This window comes from Coenobita brevimanus, chromosome 27, assembly GCF_032717465.1.
Source record: "Coenobita brevimanus isolate Jiangsu-jjx chromosome 27, ASM3271746v2, whole genome shotgun sequence".
NCBI classification, from domain to species: Eukaryota; Metazoa; Arthropoda; class Malacostraca; order Decapoda; family Coenobitidae; genus Coenobita; species Coenobita brevimanus.
This window is the reverse complement of record NC_136980.1, coordinates 6,529,783-6,545,000: the sequence shown is the minus strand read 5'-3', so window position 1 is coordinate 6,545,000 and position 15,218 is coordinate 6,529,783. Positions and strand designations below refer to the sequence as shown.

The following is a 15,218-nucleotide window of genomic DNA, read 5'->3' as shown; positions in this document are numbered from 1 at the left end:
TAACAGTAAGATAGCAATGACGATGAAGAAAATGTGGAAGAAAGAAAATGGTACGAAAACAGCACAGATGATGGAGAAATCGAGAGTGGGAGACGACGATGACTCCCAAAAGATAGGCAAAAAGGAGGAGGAACTGGGAGAGAAAGATGATTCCGACCAGATTGCCAAAGAGGTGGAGGAACTGAGAGAGAAGTTGGCCAAGATAGACGGGAAACTCGAAGCCCGAACGCAACAGCTTGGCGGGAGTTTGAATGAGCTACGAGTTCTGACACAGGCTGGGGAGATTCTGGCCGGCTGTGAAATTTGCTCTGACTCGTCTTACAAGGGAATTATTGGCTGTTTGAAGAAAGTCTGGTCACGCGGTCTCTGCTATGACTTGGTGGAACGACTCGAGATTGAGGCTAAGAGTGATAAAGCTTTCGAAACTCCCCAAACCATACACACACTACACTCCCTCGCCTCTCAACTGACCTCCAGCAACAGCCATAACGTTGAAATGGGCTGGGTGAAGGCAGCTGTTAACAGAATGAAGAGCAGATAGATTAACGGCTTTAATCATAAACTCTCAACGTAGTGAATGCTTCCTGGTTTACAGCAACTCATATGGTTGGTCACTCAGTGTGCAGTCACCCGATGGTTGAACCAGTACATCTACCATATAACTTATCATCATTGTGAAATGAAATTTAAAAAATGGAGCAAAGGTAATGAATTAAATAATATAGAGCATTTTCAACCACACTCTATTGTGTGTGTGTGTGTGTGTGTGTGTGTGTGTGTGTGTGTGTGTTTAAATATAAAGCTAATTGACTGCATCATTCATTAAGGCATTTGGAATACCATGATGATGATGATGATGATAATAATAATAATAATAATAATAATAATAATAATAATAACATAAGGTTTGTTCATCAAGAAAGTTATACGGTATTTATGCAATATAACCTAATGTTTTGGTTAATGATCTTGATCATCATCATTATCATCATCATCAGCCGTTTGAGTGTCCACTGCAGGACCGGCCTAGCCGTAACGAAGTAGGGATGATAACACCTGCTAAATGTATGTCAGTGTGTATTACAGGTCACAGCGACGACATCGATACAGAAAGACTACACATATTCCATCCAGGGCACGTGTTGACTCTTTGTAACAATAGTATAACTTTGTAAGCAAAAAACTGTATTAAACACGACACTACACAGCTGATGGTTTGATTTGTACACAGTTCCGTCTGTCTGTCTATCTGTCTGTTTATCTACCTGTCTGTTCATCTATATTTCTCCATGTCTGCCTATTTCATCTCTATATCTATCTATCTGTCTATCTGCATTCTATCCATCTATATATTTATCTATCTATCTTTCTATAATTCTCTCTCTGTTTGTCTAGTTGTCTCTATCTATCTATGTCTGTGCCTACAATGTCTTTATATCAATTTCTCCAGCTATCTATATTTCTCTGTCTATCTGTCCATCTATCTATCTATCTGTCTATCTATCTATCTGTCTATTCATCTATCTATCCATCTATCTCTGTTTTCTTCTGCCTATCTAACTATCAACGCATCCATATATATCTCTTCTTTCTGTTTATGGTTACTATTATCTCGTCTATCCATCCATCTATCTATCTATGAGCTATCTATCGCCAGACCCAGTAGCACTCATCACTGCGCCATTTACTGGACTACAAACTGTGATAAGGTGAACATTTTTACCTTCAGTATTAACAAGGAGGAAGTGACTGATTGGAGTGCTCTGTGGTGCCACTATCTCCTCTCCAGAATTTTTCGAAATATGTGACTAGATTCTGACCTACATGATGATTGGGTAGTGGAGATATACGTACACAGAGGTAGACACACACACACACACACACACTCACACGCACACACGAACGAGATTGTAGTGGTGCTGGTAGCGGTTTTGGTGGTGGTGGTGTGTGTGTGTGTGTGTGTGTGTGTGTGTGTGTGTCTGTGTCTGTGTCTGTGTCTGTGTCTGTGTGTGTGTGTGTGTGTGTGTGTGTGTGTGTGTGTGTGTGTGTGTGTGTGTGTGTGTGTATGTGCTAGTGGTGTCGTGGGCAAAGTTGAGGCTGTGTCAAGTGAGTGATAAGCTGATTAACCCAGTGGTGATAACACACTCGAGGCGGGAGGAACACACATACCCTACTTCACTGCCCATTTCAACTACCACGGTTACTAGCACCTAATAGCACTGTTACTAGCACCTCATAGCACACAGACACGTGGATTAATAGCTGCTAGGTGGAGAGACGGCTGCTAGGAGAAGAAACAGCTCCTGAGAGAAAAAACAGCTGCTAGAAGACGAGGCAGGTGCTAGGAGGGTGTCTGCGTAGTGTGTCAGTCTACTAGAAGGATGTAACAGTTCCCAAGAGCAGCTCACAAGTCCTGGCCATTCCTAGGAACATCTAACATGCTCTAGCAGTCTCTCAGTTAAGTCTAGCAAGCTCTAATCGTTCCTAGGGGCATCTAACAAGCTCTGTCAGTTCACCAGGCGGCATCAAACAAGCAATTTGTCTGTTGCAAGATGGAAATGTAATCTGCCAACAACAAGAAGGCGTCCAGCAAGGCATGACAGCCTCTTGAAGGAGATCTGAATCAGTGTCACCCTCTTGGAGATACCTCGAAGCTCCGACAGTTTTTAGGAAGCTTCTGGCGGTGTCTAACAATTCCTAGGAGATATAGAACGAGAACTAAAAGCTTCCAGGAAACATGTGTGTGGTGTGACGGATTATTGGAGACTACTGCTGAGGCCAAGATCTCTTCTGCATCCTCCCAGTTCATCCTAGGAGACTCTGACGTGGGGTGCGAGGTGCTGGGATATTTGTGCATTGAGTGAAAGCCTATAGGAGATATTTGTTTAGCCTGGCAGCTCCTAGGAGACACATAGTAAGGTCTGAGGGCTGATTGAAGGCGATTTGTGCGTTTTAGAAATAAATAACAAGGTCTTACAGCTCCTAGGAGATCTAACAGGGGCGTATATCACCTAGAAGACATTTAGCAAGGAAAAATACATCCTAGGAGATATCTACTACACTCCTAGAGAATTTAACATCTCCTTGGATCCATCTAACAAGTTCTAGACCCAAAAAAACATCCACCTGTTGTGACACTTTTAAAAATTATCCAGGAATTTCTCGGAGATATTTCACAAGTCCTCTAAGTTCCTAGCAGACGTCCACTGACTCTAACATCACCTAGCCCCTGTCATCCCACGCCTAGCACCTCCTACGGGATGTGCCTGGGCCTAGGAGCCGAGCACAGTATCCTAGCATCCTAAGAAGAGGGCCTTTTCTTCCAAGTCTCCTCTGAGGTAAGGTTAAGATTTGTAAATTGTGCTTAAATTTGGTTAAGGTCCTACGTGGTTAGTCACACACACACACACACACACACACACACACACTCAAGTAGAATCACACACACACACACACACACACACACACACACACACTCAAGCAGAATCATACGCATACACACACCCACTTAAGCAGAATCAGACACACACACACACACACACACACACACACACACAAGCCCCATTCTACCCCTTATCATATCTACCCTGCCCATAGTCCAGTCATGTTAACTTGACCCAGATTTTCGTCCTTTTGCTGCTTATTTCTCGTAGCTCAATGACAGAAAAACACAATACTGCGGTTCTACATCCTTCCCATAGCACTTCTTCGTGACTAGGACCATATCCTAGCGTTAATTCCTTGCTCTGGGGGTGAGAGGGTAATGTGGTGTTTAATTCTTGGTATGGGTGGTGGAGAGGGAGGCCTTCACGTGGTGGCACTGATATAACTAGGCGGCTCCACTGCCCGGTTATACACACGTCCCTCAACCCTTCCCCATCCACAGAATGTAAGATGGTGAACTGTGGGTAGGAGTAGTTGTAGTAGTAGTAGTAGTAGTAGTAGTAGCAGCAGTTGTTGTTGTTGTAATAATAGTATTGTTGTAGTAGTAGTAGTAGTAGTAGCAGCAGCAGTTGTTGTTGTTGTAATAATAGTATTGTAGTAGTAGTAGTAGTAGTAGCAGCAGCAGCAGTTGTTGTTGTTGTAATAATAGTATTGTAGTAGTAGTAGTAGTAGTTGTTGTTGTTGTTGTAATAGTATAGCACAGTAGTAGTAGATGTAGTCTTAGGAGCAGCAGCAGCAGCAGCAGCGCAGCAATAGTAGTAGTAGCAGCAGCAGCAGCAGTAGTAGTAGTAGTAGTAAGAGTTGATGTTGTTGCTGTTGTCGTCATCGTCGTCGTAGTAACAGTAGTAGTAGTAGTAGCAGTAGTAACAATAGTAGCAGTCGTAGTAGTAGCAGTAGTAGTAGTAATAGTAGTAGCAGTAGTAGTAACAGTAGTAGTAGTAGTAGTAGAAATAGTTGGAGCAGTAGTAGCAGTTGTAGTAGTAGTTGCAATTCTAACAGTAGTAGCAGTAGTAGTAGTAGTGCAGTAGTAGTAACCACAAGCTCATCTGAACGCGAACCCAGTGTACTGCAGGCAGAAGCTATCCCTTTCCACAGTCAATCATCCTTTCAGGGGACAGGGCATGGAGGGACGTGCGTATAATCGGGCAGCTCCACCCCCACTCACACCAGTGCCACCGCATGAAGGCCTCCCTCTCCCACACGTGTCTGCCATTGTGGTGAAGATAAAAAATAAATAAATAAATAAATAAATATCCTCATACTTTACTCCTCCATCGTCCCGTCGTCTTGGTGTTATCGTTATCAGTAAAGCACCGTCTTGATTTACAGTATCTTGAAATCGCCTCCGTCTCATCTGCCTTATCTCTCGCCTCTCCAGTGAGCCTGTTTGTCTCTCTTGATGCTTAATTACTCGTTGGTTAAGGAAGCGCCCTAACACCTCTCCCGTAGCGATTTATTTCTGGATATGGCTGATTAATATCCTTTTGTACGTTATCTGTGCAGAGTATGGCGATATTACAATGATTTATATAACACAGAAACGGACAGTAAGGTGAAATAAGCAAACTAAGTCGCTCAGGAAAAGGTGTTTGGGGACTTCCTTAACCGACGAATATTCGCACCTGAGTGACTGGTCGGCAAGAAAGACCCCCTTGAACCCAGTGACATATACCTCGTTTTCTATGCGCCATTTTCCGACAGTATTATTAAACTTATCAGACGCCTCGCAGTGAAGGGGCTAATAACGTCAATATCTAAATAATTTTCAATGAAGTAAAAGCATTCATGGGCCGAATGCTAATCGTCCGCCAAAATATGTCGTTGGATAAGGTTCAAATCACCTTTTTGGGCAGGTTAGAGTGAGAGGAGTATAGAAACATTTTACATCTAACGCACATGGAGTAGTGATATTATATGTACAGTCGTGGACATAAATAGCGATACACTTCATGACGATAAATTACGAGACAGTGAACAATGGCTTCTGAAATTATGTGATACGATTTACGGTACCCAGCAAGTTTGTTCAGACTATTAAGGAAGAGTTCCATCATTGTTTGACACAGACGTTTCAAATATCACACACACACACACACACACACACACACACACACACACACACACACACACACACACATACAAATAGAGGTTCACATTCCACTCTGCCATGCAAGGTTTAAGATCCGGCCCTTACTCTGGAATGAGTAAAGTAGTATAGCCTTAACTTTAAAATAATAAAATAAAATAAAAAAACAACAAAGCGTTCCCTACCATGTGACGGCTACTTTATTTTCTATTGTAATTAGAGACTCTGACATGATATCAAACTTTGTGATAACCCATGATAACCTGATAGGAATATAGCCAGTCAAGTGTGCTTTGTGAACATGTGACGACCGAGCGAGCATTTGTACTTACGCCTATCATCATAATTTCATCCTGTAAGCTTTCAGCACCTGGAAAAGGAACTGGCATGTGTTTTCGACAATGCATAAGTATTCCGGCTGCTGGGTGTGCATAGAGTGAGGTGCCATAGCATTAATCACACGCGCAATATTCAATCCTCTGCTCCCGACTTGCCGTGTCAACGAACTGCGTCGATAAACGCTTGGCTATTGATCGAATGATAAAACCCAGAAATGGGGCGATTACCCTTGCTGATTTCATCTCCTAAACATAGAATAAACGTTCATGTTAAATTATGAGCGTTATATCCGATATTTAATTATTAGAATTAATGCAAGAAAACATGGTGTTACAACAGGAAATCTTTTTAAATTCGATTTCACAGTGGAGCATGTCAAGTGCAGCCCTCAGTATACTCCCTTGGAAAGCTGGGATTCCAAGGGGGTTTCTTTGGTATCTTGAGTAAAAAATACAGCTAAAAACAAAATTTACTGAATGTATCTACTACCTGCTGAAAGAATCTCAACTCTGTCTCACATAGTAGAAAAGTTATTAGCCTCTGAAAAACATAGCAGTCGGGCCGTGTCGTGCCGGGCCGGGCCGGGTTGTGTCATGTTGCACGTTTCTCAGCTGAACGTAAAGTAGACTTCGCTTCGCTATGCTTGTTCGCTCGTAATTAGGCTGGTTTGTTGTTATGTAATACCTCCATCGGTTGACTCTTCAATTCACTACGTTGGGTGGTAACCATAACACCAAAAGACGCCAGGTGCTGTAGTGGGTCAAGGTGCTTCAACCTGTCTGTGCCTGTGGGGGTTTAGGCTTGCATCAGAGGGAAAGTTGAAGTATATTTCTCACAAAGTGCCACTCAGGGAATAACGAGGCTGGTCAGCCTTTGTCAGGAATGAGTGGGTTAGTTCCAGACCCATACACTCCTGATTTGGCAGATAAGTACAAGATGGATGGATGGAAGGATGGATGAGGACTGGATGGATGGATGGAAGGATGGGTAAGTGGAATTTTAAAAAGCAATAGCGACGATACGAGGCCTGCGATATCTCATGATAAGCAGATTAAAGACACGAATTAAAGAAAATGTTATCTTTGTCTCGTCCCAGGTCGTATTCTTATCAATTATCGTCTGAAAAAATGATGGTTCACGTGTCATTCAATACTGAGCACTTTTCACCAGCTGTGTGTGTGTGTGTGTGTGTGTGTGTGTGTGTTTACGTGTCATTAATGTCATTAATTACTGAGCACTTTTCACCAGCTCTGTGTGTGTGTGTGTGTGTGTGTGTGTGTGTGTGTGTGTGTGTGTGTGTGTGTGTGTGTGTTTACGTATGAATAATTACTGAGCACTTTTCACCAGCTGTGTGTGTGTGTGTGTGTGTGTGTGTTTACGTATGAATAATTACTGAGCACTTTTCACCAGCTGTGTGTGTGTGTGTGTGTGTGTGTGTGTGTGTGTGTGTGTGTGTGTGTGTGTGTGTTTACGTATGAATAATTACTGAGCACTTTTCACCAGCTGTGTGTGTGTGTGTGTGTGTGTGTGTGTGTTTACGTGTCATCAATTACTGAGCACTTTTCATCAACTCTGTGTGTGTGTGTGTGTGTGTGTGTGTGTGTGTGTGTGTGTGTGTGTGTGTGTGTAGCCCAGATTTTCGTCCTTTACTCCTTTATTTCACGTAGGTCACCAGCAAAGACATTACTATGGCCCTGCATCCCATTCACAGCACTTCTTCGTGACTAGCATCATACTTTAGAGTTAATACCGTTACACCTCAGCGAGAGAGAGAGAGAGAGAGAGAGAGAGAGAGAGAGAGAGAGAGAGAGAGAGAGAGAGCAATTTTAGGTCAAGTTAAAGTGAATTCATCGACACAATAAATTTCCTGGTATGTGTGTGTAAGAATGTGTGTGTAAGTATGTGTAAGTGTGTAAGTATGTGTAAGTGTGTAGGTATGTGTAAGAGTGTACGTTTGCAAGTATGTAAGTATATGTAAGTGTAAGTATGTGTAAGTGTGTAAGTATGTGTAAGTAAGAGTGTACTTGTGCAAGTATGTAAGTATGTGTAAGTGTGAAAGTATGCGTAAGAAGAGTGTAAGTGTGCAAATGTGTAAGTATGTGTAAATGTGTAAGTATGTGCGTATAAGTATGTGTAAGAGTGTAAGTGTGCAAGTATGTAAGTATGTGTAACTGTGTATGTGTAGGTAAGTATGTAAGTATGTGTAAGTATGTGTGTATAAGTATGTGTAAGTTTGTGTAAGTATGTATAAGTATGTAAGTATGTGTAAGTAAGTATGTATGTGTAAGTGTGTAAGTATGTGTAAGTAAGAGTGGTGATGATAGTGGCGGGGAGGAAAGCCCAACTGATAACTCACACACACACACACACACACACACACACAAAGAAACAGAAATGAAAGAAAAGAAATGGTTTAATACAGAGTGTAAAAACTCAAAAGAAAAAAGAGATTTACTGTGGAATAGATCCAGAAGACACAACAGTGAGAGGGTGTATAATAACTATAAACAGGCAAGACACGATTATACAAGGATATGGAGGGAAGCTCAAAGACAGTATGAGGGAGACATTATAAATAAAAGTATGGTAGTGATCAACCGAAGCTATTTTACAGCTACATCCGAAGCAAAACCAAACTTATAGATAAAATACAATCCAATACGGACGAGGGGATCACCTATACACAAGAGGATGATATTTGTGAAGCACTACATAAAAATTTCCAATCAGATTTTACAGAAGAAAAGAATTTTGAAAGATGGTATGTAACATGCATGCCCACACGTATTACCAGATATACAAATATCAGAAAAAAAAAATACAGGAAGGGTTAAGCATAACAGACAAAGGAAAAGCAAATGGTCCTGACGAAATTTCAGGTTGGGTGCTACATGAATGTGCAGAAGAGTTAAGCAGACCATTGTATTCAATATTCAAGGAATCCTTAGGTCAAGGTAAACTACCTGATATTTGGAAGAACACAAACATTGTTCCACTATTCAAGTAAGGGAACAGACAGAATCCACTCAACTACCGACCAGTATCACTGACCAGTGTTGTAAGGTACTAGAAAAGCTGATAAGAAAAGTTTGGGTAAACCATCTAGTAGAACACAGTATGATAGCAGAATGGCAGTTCGGTTTTAGGGAGGGAAAATCATGTGTTACTAATCTATTAAACTGCCATGATAGAGTTACAGATACATTACGGAAAAGAGAAGGATGGGTGGACAGTATCTACTTAGATTTCAAGAAAGCATTTGACAGAGTACCGCACCAAAGACTTTTATGGAAACTGTACCATCAAGGAGGAATCCGAGGCAAACTGTACTGTTGGATGCAGGATTTTCTCAGAAGAAGGGAAATGAGAACAGTAATAAGGAGTAATTACTCATCATGGAGGGAAGTGACTAGCGGAGTTCCACAGGGCTCAGTGCTGGCACCAATTATGTTATTAGTGTATATAAATAACACAGACAGTAGCATTGGAAATGGAAGCTATTAAAATATATTTGCGGATAATGCAAAAATAAAAAGGAAAATTACCAACACAGATTCTTGCAGAGAGCTACACGAAGAATTAAATAAACTTCATGAATGGGGCAATAAATAGCAAATGGACTTTAATGTGGACAAGTGTCATGTGGTTAAGTTTGGTAAAAGTGAGAAAAGATCAGATTGGGATTATAAGTTAGAAAGTTCAACCCTACACATATCAGAAAGGGAGAAGGACCTATGAATGATTATTAATAACAGACTATCTCCAGCTGACCACATCAGCGAGAAGGTAGGTAACATGTATACAATGCTTGCTAATATGAAAACAGCATTCACATATATAAATGAAGACATGCTGAGAAAGATAATAATATCATTCATCAGACCAACCCTGGAGTATGCATCTGTAGTCTGAAATCCTCATCTCAAAAAACACATAGATAAGATTGAAAAAGTACAAAGGGCAGCTGCAAGATGGGTACCAGTATTAATGGATCTAAGCTACGAAGAAAGACTAGAAAAACTGAATCTACCAACACTACAGGAGAGAAGGAAAAGAGACATGATTATGCTACATAAATGCATCTCAGGGAATCAGAAAATGGACATAAATGAATACGTAACCTATGGGGAAGCATCAGCAAAAGGACACTGCAAAAACTGCATAAAATGAGAGGCAATAAAGACATAGGGAAATTCAGTTTCCCAAACAGTGCAATTGGTCAGTGGAATGCCCTACCGAATGAAATAGTGTGTGCCAAAACTGTTCATAAATTAAAGGATATGTATGATAAAAATGGTTTAATACACGGGGCAGTACGAGCTTGACTCATTCCTGTAAAGATACAATTGGGTAAGAACACACACACACACACACACACACACACACACCTTATCAGCGAGCACCTTCAACAGCTGATATGAAATACCAGTCTTCTTTGCCACTACATTCCTTAACAACCACGTACCACGGATTTGTTCTGTCTGACGAATCTTCTCTAACTCAGCCCATTTTACCTTAGGAGAATTTTTTGTCTTATGGAGAAAACTCTTCGGATAAAAAGCATATAAAGGTGATAACTACATCAATTATGAATCCTACGAAATAAATGCACGAAAAACTCTGACGATTGTTTTGGTTTACGAGAAAAATAATTACAAAAGCCTATATCCTTGACAATTATGCACACTGGGATAACGTTGTAACCTGAAGCATATTTTCGCCTTACGCATATCTCAGAATTATGTCTCTTACGTTGATCTTAGGGGAAATGTTTATCTTAGCGACCTACTGTGAAGAATTTTTGCCCTGGGAATGACTTGCGGTGAAGATTAATATTAAGGACGGCTTCACTGCGTCTCCGTCTCGGTATGTGATAATTTTGCGCATCTTTTTTTATTTTTTTATTTCTCATTTTTTCACGAGACTCACATACACTGTTTATTTTATTTTCGCTAACTTTAGTCTGCTCACTTTATTAATTTCCTTCTTCCATTAGCTATTCTACGCTCTGTTTAACCATATTCCTTTCACATTAACTTGGCCCAGATTTTCGTCCTCACTGCTTTCTTCCTCGCTAGCTATACTCTGTTCACCTTATCCATTTTTTTAACTTTTTTTTTTTTCGCTAGCAATTCTCTGCTCATTTTAACCATACCCTTTTTACACCAACTTGGCCCAGATCTTCGTCCTTTTGCAGCTTATTTCATCTAGGAGACAGTTCGGCCGCTCTACCTACTTATATAGCACTTCTTTGTGACTAGCATTATATTCTAGTCTCAGTCTCCTCTTATAATCAGCATTCACTATGGTGGGATGGCAATTCTAGGCAGAGATAGAATGAAATGAGTATGGACTTGGAACTGCACATCACCATCTTCAGTGCTGGGCTGCGACAAGAGATTAGCACTAGAAGATGGTGCTGGTCACGAAGATGTGTTATGGTGTTTTAGAAAGGCTGCTATAGGTCGATATTCTCCTCCTATAACTGGTTCTCAGCCTGGGATCCATATTTTTTTGGGGGGGGCCATGGCGGACTAATGTAAGTAGAATATCAGAGTGTGTCTGTGAAACAGCACTTAAAGTCCTCTTGCCATTTCTCATAACATATTTCTGTGAATCTGGTGTCTCCACCTTCTACACAAAAAGTAACAGACGAAACCGGCTGGATGTGGACCCAGATATGAGATGTGCGTTATCAGCGACAGTCTAGAATCAGTGGACTGGCTGAAAGCAGTGTCATCCATCCCACTGATAATAAAATATGCATTCTGACTGATAGTTGTAAGAATTAAAGTAAATGGAGAGCACCAAAACAGCTTCTTTTTTTATCATTGTTTGTGAGGGGCTTGAGAGAAAACTGAAGGTGGGCCACGAAGATGTTAAGTTGCACAGAAGTGGGGAATTAAGTGACAAAGTTTGAGGAACACTGAGTTAGAGTGAATGAAATAGCACTATAATATGGCGCTAGTCACGAAGAAGTGCCATGGAAAGGGGGCCATTTTCTTCAGACTCTTTGGCCCGTATACTCGTTCCTTAGAGGAAGCCCCCTAACACCTTTTCCTAAGAGATTTATTCTGCTCATTACACCTTACCGTAAATCCTTCCAGTGACATCATACGCAGCACAAACAAAGTATAGAGGGATATTAACCAGCCATATCCAAAAATGAATCGCTAAGGAAGAGGTGTTAGGTAGCTTCCCAACAAGATCACGAAACCTTTATCTCGTGCCATGTCGTTCAGTATTTGTTCTCGTTCTTGTTCTTGTTCTCGTTCTTGTTCTTGTTCTCGTTCTTGTTCTTGTTCTTGTTCTCGTTCTCGTTCTTGTTCTTGTTCTCGTTCTTGTTCTTGTTCTCGTTCTCGGTCTTGTTCTTGTTCTCGTTCTCGTCTTGTTCTTGTTCTCGTTCTTGTTCTTGTTCTTGTTCTCGTTCTTGTTCTCGTTCTCGTTCTCGTTCTTGTTCTCTTTCTTGTTCTTGTTCTCGTTCTTGTTCTCATCCTTGTTCTTGTTCTCGTTCTTGTTCTTGTTCTCTTTCTTGTTCTCGTTCTTGTTCTTGTTCTCATTCTTGTTCTTGTTCTCTTTCTTGTTCTTGTTCTCGTTCTTGTTCTTGTTCTTGTTCTCGTTCTTGTTCTCGTTCTTGTTCTCGTTCTTGTTCTTGTTCTCGCCCTCCTCCTCGCCCTCTTCCTCGTCCTCCTCCTCGTTCTCATCCTCGTCCTCGTCTTTGTCCTCGTCTTCACTGTAATCTCTCTCTCTCCAGCTGTGCGCCACGATGCTGGGTCTGGGTGGCACAAAGGCGCTGGTGCTGGTGCTGATGGCGGTGCTGACGCTGGCGGTGGCGCTGCTGCCGTTAGTGATACGCAAGTTAGCACTCAAGTACATGCAGCACAACAGCGTACAGGTAAGACGCACGCAAACCCCCCAAGACGCACGCAACCCCTCCATGGTCTCTGGTACAGCTCGTGTTTATGGTGTTCATCTGCTTTCTTCTGTTGTTCTATCTATCTGTCTATCTATCTATTCCCAGACGCCTTAATCCTATACAGGGTGGCCACAGACAAATAGCCTCCACGTCGCCCTGTTCCCCGCCATTTCACTTCTGTTGTTGTGCTTGTTATTATTTTTTGAGAGGAGCCTAAGAGTGAGAATAGTGTAGCGTGTGGGATCCCAACTTTCCCCTCCCCTTGTGTGTGTGTGTGTGTGTGTGTGTGTGTGTGTGTGTGTGTGTGTGTGTGTGTGTGTGTGAGAGAGAGAGAGAGAGAGAGAGTTATTTTACAAGTGGATGTCTATACATTTGAGGTGATGACATACAAGTTCATTGAGCTGAAAGTGAATAAAAGGAGTCTAAGATTGTTGCAAAAATTCTTGAAAAAGAGGAAGGACTTGACCGGATCTGAGTTTTCCTATCCGGCTATAGATTGCATGAGCGTTTGTATAAATTTCGAAGGCTTTCTATTTTCTCTTCCCCTGCGGAGTGTGTGCCTGTGCCTTGTAGAGTCTCAGTGTTTTCTTCCTCCTGCAGAAGTTTATGAGTGGGTGTCTATGCTTCGGAGGCGGTGTGTTGCTGGCCACGGTCTTCCTGCATTTACTCCCAGAGGTGCGTGTCTACCTGGATCTCGCTACGACTAAAGGCTTCCTCCCAAACCTGCCCTACCCCCTGGCCGAGCTGATCGTGTGCATCGGTTTCTACTTCATCTACATGTGCGAGGAGCTGGTGCATGCCTGTGTACACCACCACCATGATCCGCACGCCACGCACGCTGCCCACGTCCAGCCAGCCAACACGCAGAATTTCAAGATGAATACTCAGGTGGGGGGAGTGATGGTCTAGTGTGTGTGTGTGTGTGTGTGTGTGTGTGTGTGTGTGTGTGTGTGTACAAGTTACTGCTGTTGCATAGGCCAGGCTTGGTGATCCATGTCGATCTCAACAGGGAAGGTGATGTGCTGACATTGTATGGTGGAAAACTGAGATTAAGCACTCACTAAATGCCTGCCTTAATGGCCCCGATGCAGTCGGCTGGCGTACAGCTACTCTTCCTGCTTTTCAGGTGTCGGAGTCTGATCAGTCCAACGCCAGCTACAGGACTGAGGTATCGGTGGACGACCCCAGCCTTGAAAAGTTCCTGCCAAGTGGAGAGGAAGACTCAAAGGATCAGGAGGGCAAGGCGAACGGCACAGAGGTGAAGGTCTCCCCACTGTCCATGTTCATCAGCAGTATAGTTGGGTTCCAGTGGCGTAGCCCAGAAATATCACTGGCCAACCCAGATCTCTGAGACAATATCCACAAACCCCCTAAATGTTCTCCTTGATCCAGCCCATTATTAGACAAGGCCACTTCATTTTTTATCCCTCATTTACACGCCTGTTGGGCACATGGATGTCAAACAAGTACTGCAGGCCATATTCTGGAGGAGAGTTGTGACTTGTAATGATTGATGGTCTATTTTAAAACCCTGGTGTGGTGGACAGGTATTGATTTAAGTCCCTGTTTCATTTTTCAGAATAACGCACTAAGTATGCTGCGTACACTGCTGGTGGTAATGGCACTGTCGCTACACAGCATCATGGAGGGACTGGCGCTGGGTCTGGTACACAGCCCAAAGGATGTCTGGGTGTTGTTCGGGGCACTGTCGGCTCACAAGCTCATCATCGCCTTCTGTATCGCCATGGAGCTGCTGGAGTCCGGGGCGTCGAAAATGTCCTTCCTGGTGTCCATGATCGTGTTCTCCCTCGCCTCGCCGCTCGGAGGGATGGTCGGGGCGCTGGTTGTGTCTGTCATGACGGAAACCACACCCGCAGGAGTGCTAGTACCCACCGTCCTTCAGGGCATCTCCGCCGGCACCATTCTCTACGTAACCTTCTGCGAGGTGTTGGAGAGGGAGCGCGCCAAAACCGAAATTGGCCAGATTCGAATGTGGACCTTCTTTCTGGGATTCGTTTTCATGGCTGCTCTTCAAGTGATCGATTCCTATATACCCGAAGACCCCCTTGCCGAACCCAAAGCCACTGTGCTGCCTAAAATCCTTGCCTCTACCTTCCTTCCTTCCACTGACGCCTGGTAGTGCTGCGGTGATAGGTTTTGTGATGGTGTTAAGTTTTGTAATGGTGATGGTGTTTGGTTTCGTGATGGTGATGGTGGTAAGTTTTGTGATGGTGTTGGTGTTAGGTTTTGTGATGGTGTGTGTCTGTGTCTGTGTTTTTTTTTTTTTTTTTTTTTTTTTTTGACCAACAAGGGAATCTTAATATATTGTTCTTAATATAGTGAGTCTTAACAAATCCCAAGGCTTTTTCTTCCATGTTTTTTCTGTCTGTCTATCTGTCTATTGCCAGACGCCTTAATCCTGTAAGGGGTGGC

General features: G+C 42.6%; 1 protein-coding gene across 1 annotated transcript; it reads left to right on the top strand.

Moving 5' to 3' along the window:
• The first annotated feature begins 12,635 nt into the window (after positions 1-12,635).
• LOC145394366 (zinc transporter ZIP1-like) lies at positions 12,636-14,925 on the top strand. Its single transcript, XM_080268238.1, has 4 exons — positions 12,636-12,764; positions 13,386-13,673; positions 13,912-14,082; positions 14,365-14,925. The coding sequence occupies exons 1-4, from the start codon at positions 12,636-12,638 to the stop codon at positions 14,923-14,925; spliced, it is 1,149 nt and encodes a 382-aa protein (XP_080124364.1).
• The last annotated feature ends 293 nt before the right edge of the window (positions 14,926-15,218 follow it).

Coding starts and splice junctions, on each gene's coding strand:
- LOC145394366 (XM_080268238.1), top strand. CDS start 12,636: ATGCTGGGTCTGGGTGGCACAAAGGCGCTGGTGCTGGTGCTGATGGCG. Junction 12,765..13,385: donor TGCAGCACAACAGCGTACAG/GTAAGACGCACG, acceptor TTCCTCCTGCAG/AAGTTTATGAGTGGGTGTCT. Junction 13,674..13,911: donor ATTTCAAGATGAATACTCAG/GTGGGGGGAGTG, acceptor CCTGCTTTTCAG/GTGTCGGAGTCTGATCAGTC.